The sequence below is a fragment of the Chaetura pelagica genome, unplaced genomic scaffold, assembly GCF_000747805.2.
Source record: "Chaetura pelagica isolate M959 unplaced genomic scaffold, ChaPel_1.0 scaffold3, whole genome shotgun sequence".
Classification (NCBI taxonomy): Eukaryota; Metazoa; Chordata; class Aves; order Apodiformes; family Apodidae; genus Chaetura; species Chaetura pelagica.
In genome coordinates, this window is record NW_009952974.1 from 11742125 (window position 1) to 11752685 (window position 10561).

The window sequence follows — 10561 nt, forward strand, 5'->3', positions numbered from 1 at the left end:
AGTGGGTCGGAAGAACACAGAAAGGTAGAACCAAGTGGCAAGGGGATCATATGAACCTCCAGGCTAAAATGAGCTGTTAAATCACCTTGTTTTTTTCATGAAATCTATTGTGATATAAAATCACAAAGATGATGTAAATGTCAAAAAGGTAAAATAAAAAATTTTGGCAGTGCCTGAACTGTCATTTTGTTTCAGCATAAAGTAATGTCTTGCATAAAGGAAGTTTTTATAGTTTAAGAGTAATGTAAAGTCCATGGAAATCAGTTACACTGATTTTTGAGGCTTCCACAGAAGAAAAGTTTATGTATTAAAAATCTACACTAACTTAGGAATAACACTTGCATTGAACTCAGAAAGGATAAGCTTTGTCACCTAATGACTTGCCATATGTATTTTTTTAGGATTTTAAATAACTTATGTTGCAATAAGAGCAAAGAAACATGAGTTCTAACCCTGTTTGTGCTGTGCCTTTTCCTTTTGACTTCCATTAAGACACTGGCATCCCAGTTCTGAATGTTTCTGGTGTTCAATGATGCCCAGTGGAAGCAGCTGTGGTGGTTTACTTTCCCCATCTTCTGGAAAGCAGGGTTTTAGAATTGAAGTGGTGGTGACTTAGCTGTCTTAATTCTCATTCCACCATCTTGGCTTCAGTCACTTTTTTTCTAAAAATGATGGTAGCTGGGAATATTTTCCACCTCTACAGGACTGAAAACTTCTGAATATGAGTAAACATCCAGTAATATTTCAACTAAAGCCACCAACTTCATGAACCCTCCTAAAGAAGAGAAAGCAGCAGTAGGGTCATGCACAACAAATGAGTAAAACAAGATCCATGGGATTAAAACAAGGACAGAAAGCAAAAGACATGAAATAGATGCATTGTCAGATAGGAAGAAACTGAAATGCTTCAATGTCTAGGAGCCACTTTCTTATTTTTCTTTAAAGGTGAACAATGCTGTTACTGTAACAGCTTCTGGTCGGGTGGTGAAAAAGCGTTTTAACTTGCTGGATGATGACCCAGAACAAGAGGTAACTGATGTAATGAGTAAGAGCCCTTCATGGTTTATTTAAGAGGTTTAGTTAGCCAGAAGTCATTCTTGTTTCAGGTGCAGTGGCTGTGTTACTGTTTTGAGTTCTTTATTGCTCTTCTGTGGCTTTGTCCTCTTAACTTCTAATTACTTAATTTCGCCTCTCTGTCATCTGTCCCAGTACTTCACTGTCACATACTATGTGGAGTGTGAGAGAGCTCTGAACAGAACATGCAAGTATTAATGTGAATGGAATTACCCTAATATACCCATCCCCTCAAAACCAGTAATGGCTTTAAGCAATAATGTTGCTAACAAGTCTGCTTCAAGAGAGGGCATGGAGTTTAAATATGTTTCTTCTGTCACTTTCAAAGTACTTTTTCTTATTTCCTATATGATACATAAAAAATACATTGACACACATTGCACAGTGGGATTCTTCAGAACATCTCTTTTTTTCTATCTTAAGGAATTTTGCAGAAATACATTGGACAGCCTGTGTTGGGAAAGCTGCCTGTTGGGTATCAGGCTGGCAAACCTTTCAGAGCAGAAGACTTAAGAACTAGCATTTTTCCTATTCTGCTTTCACCTGAAATAAAGAGAGCTATGCAACTTAGGCAGAGGGGAATGTGAATTTATAGTTGATTTGTAAACTTGAGGTTTTGTTTTTCCTAAGACATTCAAAATAGTGGACTATGAAGATGAATTGGATTTGTTATCCACTGTGGCAGTTACTCAAATAGGAGCTGATGGAAAAGCACACCTTGACTTTCATTGTAATGAACATGGGATTCTACTTAAGAGTATTCCATTACTGGAGTCCTGGGATGTGGTGAGAAGAATTTCTGTATCTTGTTTATGCTAACACTTCCTCATACCCATTTCCTACCACTTTCAGATTTGAAGCAGATATATAGTGTTGTGCTGTGGATGAGATTTGTACAAAATAATAATACTCACAAATTGCAAGTGTTTCATCAAGCAGGGTAATTTACCTGTAAATTTCCAAAGGTGAACAGCTTACTTTATCTGAAAAATCTCCATCATTTGAAATGAAGGTGTTTTTTTTTTCTTCTTCTTTTCTTGGTTGACTCATTTGGTTTTTAGGTTGGGAAAGGGGTTGTCCTTAGGTATTTCTGAAGTATTTATCAACTTAAATACCACCCTCTGGCTAGTTACATCACCTTAACTTTATAACCTGTAAGTAGTCTCACTAGCTTGACTTCAGCTACTCATGTATAGAATTAAACATGGACCTCACCATGTGTATTTTTGGAGAAATGGAATGCACTGTTTACATTCAAATTTATGTGGACGTCCAGCTTTGATGGTCTGTGACACCTTTGGCACCTTTTATCTTTGACTACATAGGCAGCTTAAGATCCTAACTCAGATGCTCTGACTTGTACTTAAGATTCCTAAAATAGGCATGTTGGAAACCTCACAAAATTTAAAAATTCTGTCCTTTACCTGGAAGAACAGTCTGTGTGTAGCCACACAAAATGCTTGTCTGATCATGGACGTCACCAATGTTAAATACTTTTTGTTCCCTGAGGCAAATGATACAGGTCTTAGCAACTTGTGCAAATGGAGACTGCAATTGGAATGTTTGTTTTTTTTCTTATTTCAGACTTACAGTCATGAAGTTTACTTTGACAAAGACCTTGTGTTACATATAGAACAGAAGCCTAACAGGAAATTCAGTTGTTATGTCTACCAAATGGTCTGTGATAGTGCAAAAGATGATGAATGTTCAAGCCATGAAAAAACAGAAAGAGTGGCCTATAAAAAAGGAGGGAGAATTTTTGAATATACTTAAGACATAAACAACTACAGAGACTTCAATCTGGATGTTATTTAAGGACTTCATACATATTAATTAGTCAACTACTGTTCTTCATGGAGGATTTAAACTTAACATTTTGTACTATTACATCAAGTTTTATTTCTTTTTTTCTCTGTAAATTTGTACACTTGTTTGTAGTCCATAATGGCTTTTCATGTATTCACCAATTCATTCTTAATGCTAGATGCAGCATTTATTGCTTCTCTTCAGCAATTGGAATGAAATACTGGACATAGAGGAGAAAGATGTGGACTTACTGATCATCTGCCATCTGCTGCAGTCTGTCTGATGTAGTTTTACCTATGCAACTTTAATACAGGCTATTAATTGGGCAAAGTAGTTAAAACTGTATAGGATAAATTTTATATGTAGTATGAAAATGGCAATTACCATTAAACCACTTAGATAAAATCCTTCTATTGACTTTTGTGTGGGATATAAAATAACTCAGGTTTTCTGGTTGTGTTTGTTTTGGTTTAAAGAGAAGTATTAATAAATCACATTTTTTTACTGCCTTTTATATCTATCTGTATTTATTTTTATATACATATATATATGAAACCAAGCAGTTATCTTGTTCTCCCTCTAACAAGGGTCAGGAGTTGTTCAGCCTGAGCCAGAGTTATCAGATGCTCAGCCTTATCACCGTGTCCAGCCTGTCTGATGCATGGGAGTTGCATGAGGTATATACAGATTCTGCAGACTTGCAGAATCTGTAAGTTTTCATTTTAAATTAAAAACACAACAGCAAAACATTGGCTTCATGTGATAAAGAGCATTTCCAAATGCAAGCAAGATGTCTCAGGAGATTATGGGCTTCTTCTTGGAAGGATGACCAACATCTGATTTCTCACCAACGACCAGCATTAAAATGAGCATGGTAATTTCAAATCCAAATATTTATTTTCACTGTAAGCTTTACTAATGAAGTGCAGATCATTCTAGCTGATGCAACAGTGAAGAGCTCTAGAAGAATTACAAAAATTATCTGTTCTAAGGTTTTTAGAAAAAGTGTAATGCAAAAGAAAAAGTAAAATACAATTGTGGAAAGTAAAAAAACAACACAAAGGAGATCTAAGAAGGTAATGAAACAGTAGAAATAAAGAATAGCAGCAATTACTTCCACCCTAGTTTCAGTAAGTTTTCACGTAGTATCCATGAAAGAGCACCTGTCTGTATCTGCTACTATCTAAGTAAGATAGGAGGGTAAAAGCCAATATAAATCTATTTCTCAGGCAGAGGATCCAACTCTGAAGCACATACTGGTATTTTATACTCATTTGGTTTGTATTATTAAAGCAGTTCCTTCCAGAGCAAGACATACAAGCTTCATTGTTTATTAAGTAGTCTTAGTACTGCTCATGAAGATCAGATGGAGCTTTCAAGAGTTTGCTATACCTTCCAGTGACTGTTAAGTTATTGCAGACATGACTCTGCTATATAAACAGTTGCACATCAGTATCTGTTGAAAAATGCAGCCTAGACTTTGATGATGATTACAGGGTTTGTGTAAGAAATTCTATCGCTCTAAATACACAGTGTGTTGCTGCACTACAGATAATGGCAGATGATACATCCTGGAAGACCACACATAGACATTTTCATTCAGAAAACAGATGTTTCTGTTTAGTTCAAAACACCTTGCAAACCATTTAAAAATAAAGAATACAGAGTTACTTGCCCTGAATACTTCTATGAGCATATTCACAGCCCTACTTATGAACAGGATGGGACACATCACAGAAGCAGAATTACTAAATGCTCATGGGTTGTGCTTTTTAAGCTGAGAACAGCAGTGTTGCCTTCTGTACCTATGCAGAGCTCCATAAAATTCTAAAATAAATGAAACTGGAGGAAAATCTTGACCACAAACCAGTAGTGTTTACATTGTTAAAAATAACCATATATCTGAACCAAACGCAAAAACCTGCGTGCTTGGTGGCAGCCCACCCAAATCTACAACTTTTTTATTTCAAAGTGAGTTTTTAAATAAATCCCATCCACCAGAAAAAGTAGTACTTTACTTTGCTAGGCGATTTTATATGTAAGCATTTTTTGGTAACTGTTGCTGGAAGGGCTGTGCTATTGTGCAGTATCAAATTGGTATGAAATTTGAATAAATGCATTAGATCTGACCTGTAGACCTACAGTTTGATGTCCATTTATGATGATTCTAGAGCACTTAACCTTTTTCTGTTTCCCAATGTAAATTAGATACTTGGAAATTTCTTACACAATCTGAATAATTCAGTATGCTAAAGAATAACAGTATTTGTAAAGTAGAGAAATTCTGAGGATACTCGTGGTTTCTATTGCAGAGGAAAGAATATTCTTGTGCATATGCCCAGCATAATTATCTCTGCAAGCAACAAAGTGACTTTAGTACAAGAAAGGAGAAATGAAATTTCTTTGAAAAAAATAGAAGTAACTTCTTCAAATGTAGTTTATTTCCCATTTATAAATTCAGAAATTAATATTAATAAAATGTAGAGGACAAAAATACTCTTCACTTTTCATAGGCAGCAGCTAACTGATTTATGATCAGGAAACCTATTTACTTTTAGTTTTCTGTTTTACAAAAGTTGCACTAAGGAACTAATAGTGGAAAATTCTGTGTTCCCCTACTTCCTATGTATTTCAAGGGGTGGTTACCACGCATACCATGGCTTCCAGACTCTGCAGAGAAAGCCTCAAGTAATTAGATCAAATACAGTCTCAAGCAACTGGACCAGGTGCAAACTTTAAAATAATGAAGCTGAAAAGTTCATGTTTTTGTTATTTTCACTAGCCCTAGATGTCCAAAGAAAAAAGAATATATGTATATACATATATATATAAATGTAAATAGATACATAAACTGTTAACATGAATAAAGATTCTCAAATGTGTATTTCAAAAATAGAACTGTAGGGATCTTAGCTGCTTCTGCCAACACATCCAGCTAGGTAACTCAACCCAAATTTTCTGGATTTTGAGTGTGGAGAAATGTTTCTTCATTCTATTTTTTTCTGGATATGTTCTATTACTTTAACAGCAGACTTTACTGCTCATTCGCATTTTGTGTTTTATTTTCCTCTTGTTATTGAGAAAAATACCATTTATGTTACTTAACTGTAACTGAAGACTGCCAAAAACTCATCAGCAAGAAGCTTTTTTCCTTATGGAACTGTGACAGCTATCCCACATGCTGGAACATTTAATGAACAAATCAATTTGCTTCCCAGTTAATTGCTATTAGAAGTACCTGCTAGAAAGGACAACCATAGAGGGTGGCATGCAGACTTGGTGTTTTCTTCAAGAACGGTTGTGAAGAACTGCTGGTAGCTGTTTAAAGCAAAGTGTCTGGGCACTCTGCATGCAATGGGGAAAATATTGGTCTAATAAGTAAAATGGTCATGGACTAGTGAATTCATGGTGGGTTTCACTTAAGGTTGTCTGATACAAGCTTTCCACTCTTGCTAGAAGGTACAAAACCTAAATGACATCAAAGAAATAGAGGAAGAAGCAGTCAGAATGTGTTTTTTTAAGGCTGAACCACAAAGGAACTTATGGAACACTGAGTTCTTTCATAACTGCCAAGTACTGCTACAGTCACCAGTAAAAAAACTTCAAACAACTTTCATTCTGGAAGGTGTGTGAATTGATCTGTCTGTAGCAATGCCTCACTGAAAACAATTGCACAGCATATCTGAACCTTTTTTTTTTCTCCATGAACTGGAGCAATTTAATTAGCCCCTGCTAAAACAAAAGATACAGAAACTTCCTGCAAAAATGTTACTTTTGAAGAATGGATTAATAGTATAGTAATTGTCAACTAGCCCTGTTCTTGCTTGAATAAAATTTCTTTGTACCAACATGAATTCCAAGTGTCTCTCCCAATATGCAGACTGAATAGGTAATGAATACTAATAAAAAGAAACACATATTCCAACATTTAAAATCAATGTTAGAAGTATTTCAGGGAACATTGTTGTTTTGCAGCTATTTCACAATCTTAGATTCTCAGAGAGGACCACTTGAAACTTTCTGGTGGCTAGACTTGGCATGTTTGTAACTGTAACTTTAGTATTTATTTCTGTTTTACTGAGGTTACAAAATTATGATTAAAATAACCTCAGGAGCTACAAAAGAATTTTATGCCAACAGAGTCTAATGTTTATAGATTAAATAAGTTTATAATAGTCAAACTGCTTGCTTTGGATAATAAGATTTTAAAATGAACTGCAAAAATAGGGCGTTGACTATTTAAAGAAAAGGAAATAAGTATCCGAGCAGAATTAAGAGTTACAATGATACAATTGTTAAAAACTGATTGGGTTGGGATAGTTTAACTACTGATGCAGTAAATTGGAAGTACCAATGCCATATTCTTGCCTGAGTGGGGAAGGAATATAGTGTTCTTGGGAGTATTGTATTTTAATGGAAGAGTAAGTGCACACTCTTCTTAAAAAGAGATAAAGAGAGAATGAAAAAGGAAGCTAAAATTCACTCAAGTAAGCACTGGCTTACTTGAGATGCTGCAGAAGCAACATGCTCCACATGATCCATAGGATTGCAGGCTTACCAGCCAGACCCCAGTAACAGCTGCTTGCCAGAAGCCAGATGGGAAAATTATTCTGTTAACATGTTTACTTGGATGCTCCACATTCAGACTCAGACATTGGCAGTTCTACTGATTACCCCCTGGATCTGCAGTTAGCCCCAACTTTGGATGTGTGCATGTGTTTCCTGCCTCTAATACACAACTTGCAGGGTGTTTGTGGCACATTTCTATTTTCTGGGGGAGAGATGTAGGAAACTCCCAACTGTTGACACCAGCCTCTTCCTGTTTTAGCCCTTTATAATGCTACTGCCTCTTCCTAGTGCAGGGAAGCTGGCTTGATTTTATAACTGTCTTATAAGCATTTGTTTTGTGGACTAAAATATATTTCCCACACACACACTTAACCTTGACATCTCAATGATCAGCTGTCTGGACAGAGAAGCAGAAATAGGATCCCAGAAGTGCTACCTCTGTCTTTACTTGTCTCAGATAAATACAGGAGGGATTTACCAATCAGTGACTACGGACTGAAAAGACAGGAAGGACTGGATTCTCTTTATATTTGTTTTGATCATAAAAAGAGCACACATCCTCCTTTCTCTTGTCATTAAGTACATATCCACTGACAAGCCTGCTGAGCAGTGGGGAAGAAAATGAGAAAGCATAAGCACTAACATTTTATAATCTTCCTTTGGCACTTCCAACTACTGCTCCACAGTTCCACCATTTTTAAAAATTGTTACAAAAGACTTTACATTATTAGAAAAATATTTTACAACTCACAGAGGCAAAATGTCTATGAATTGAAGCACAATTGTCCTGGTTTGAACTAGGATGAAGCCAGCAAAGTCCCTCCCTTTTTCTCTCTCTCCTTCCCTCCCTCGGAGGAAGGGGGAGGGGATCGAGAGCATTGTTGTCGAACCTGAGTCAAACGGTGACAACAATAAAGAGATGATGTTCAGACAGAGCTGCTAAGAGGGAGCACCACACTGAAAAAGTTGCCACTAAATGAAAAGCATCAACATGCTCTAGAAGGCACAGGCTCTGGGAAATCTAGAGATTATAGATTGCTGTGGCACCTTCCCACAGTAATGGTTAACAAAAGCAGGTGTTCATTGATCCAACAAACTTGAAAGCCACATGCAGGCTAGTTTAATTTTTGTGCTAGTAGGGGTTTATGTTCCAAACAGATTATCAGATGTGTAATTCAGCCCTCAGCAGTCAGCTGTATGGCGTCAAGTTCCCATCCCTGTTAAACATGCAATCCCTTCAGATACGGTAGCTGTATTAAAGATTGCTTCTGATTCCATACTGATTTGACAGATGTATCAAGTGGGGCAAGACGAGGTGCAAGAATAGGAAACAAGGAGAAATACAGGTAGGAGTTATTAATTGCGCTGCCTGAAATCTTTTTTTACATGACAGATGTTCCGTAAAGTGCATTTCACTTTATCTAACAATTTATTTTGCACTTTGTTCAGGTTTGGTTTATTTAACGCTGTCTAAGCTTTTCCATTTCTTTAATTCTATCTTTAAAATTATTTTTTCAAGGTTAGCTGGCAAAACTGGGCTTCAATTTTAAGTCTGATAAAATTCTGTTTACTCTTGTTATTGGCTGCTTTTATAGGGTACACCAGTTTGAGCTACAGGAATTCATTAAGGTCTTCTGAGAGATACAGTTTTGGGCATAAGTAAAATCCACTTGGGTAGAAGGTTCCTACACGGGACTCTCGGGATTACGGGATGTAATCAAAGCTTGTGGAAATCACTCTTGGAAGTTTATGCACGAGTGCCTTAATCAGAAGATTCGGGGCTTAGAACTTCACTTGTCTTAGATACTGTGACTTGTGAAACTTAACAATACTAACATTCTAGTTGCCATTTTTACTAGAATGAGCAACCACTTAAATCCTGAAAGCAGGTCACACCAAATCCAATGCAAATTAAAACATCATATACAAGTGATGCACAAGTTAAGTTTTCCTTAAAGATGTCAAAGCCCAAAATCTATCTTTAGGATATTAGAGCAAATAGTAAAGAAATGTATTTGCATCCCACTTCAATCTGGCTTGGTCTTCATGTCTCAATGTAGCTGTTTCCAACACTTTCGTAAGACTGGGTTTAAATTGGCACACACTCTACTGAAGCTATTTTTAGTTCAGTAAAACAGTTTCCTTTCATTTTTAGGCTTCATTTCAGTATGAGATACCAGAGAGCTCCAAGACTAGCCAGAGGGGAGAGGGTTTTGGGTTTTTTTCCTCTCAATCAGTTAATAAATTTCTATTTCATATGTATTTTGAAACTATATGTATTTCAAAAGTAAGCTAATAAAATACCACCAAAATAGTGTTGGATACATGTTTGGTCATATTCTCCTACTGCATGTGTCAAGCTTCAGAGCCAACTGAATGTTACACAGCAAAGGAAAATGCAGCTGAACACACAATTTGGTAAAAATGGTCTAATCTATCAAGTCACACTTTTGGCTGCCGCTGCCTGTTGTATCTTTTACAATTCTGTTTCGCTTTCTTCCATCTTCCTGACTTTCCTGCAAAAGGCCTTTCCATACTTGTTGGAATTGTCTTAAGGTTTGTGTGCTGCCTTTCTTAGCTAGTGAACACTTGATATACTTGATGCTATTCAACAGAACAATGCCCAAATGCTCCTGCACACTTAGGCCGGAGTCCATACATGAAAATCGTTAGCATCTGCTTCACATTTAGAGCACTCAGTGAATGCAACGGGAAGCAAAGGGGATGATGATGACAGAAAGCTGCTCCAAGCTCATCAGGGTCTTTAAGCATGCTCCTCCTGCTCTGCATTTTCTGTACCCGTCTGTCTCTTATCACAGTAACGCTCCTGCTTTATCCGTTAGTGCTTATGCTTGTGTCGGCTTATCTTTATGGCAGGTCTGTAAATTCCCGCGGCCCATCGGTGTTCTCGCTCACCACCACAACCACACGCACAAAACCCGCCAACAGAACTCCCTGCTCCGGTGCTGGGGGAGCGGGGAAGAGCCGCGGGGTCGGCGCCCCGGCAGGGGACGTTCCGACACTGAAACGCCTTGTCTACTGCGAGGGGAAGAAACTCCCGGCAAGCTTGGAAAATCTGCTTTAAAAAAAGAGCTATCCCAGACGCGGCACC

General features: G+C 37.1%; 1 protein-coding gene across 1 annotated transcript in view; it reads left to right on the plus strand.

Annotated features, from left to right (window-relative positions):
• DCAF17 (DDB1 and CUL4 associated factor 17) overlaps window positions 1-3234 on the plus strand; it is a 21425-nt gene extending 18191 nt beyond the window's left edge. The window contains exons 15-17 of the mRNA XM_009996306.1: window positions 946-1029; window positions 1705-1860; window positions 2659-3234. Coding sequence (XP_009994608.1) covers window positions 946-1029; window positions 1705-1860; window positions 2659-2847 — 429 coding nt within the window. The 3' untranslated portion in view covers window positions 2848-3234. The remainder of the gene's footprint in view (window positions 1-945; window positions 1030-1704; window positions 1861-2658) is intronic.
• The last annotated feature ends 7327 nt before the right edge of the window (window positions 3235-10561 follow it).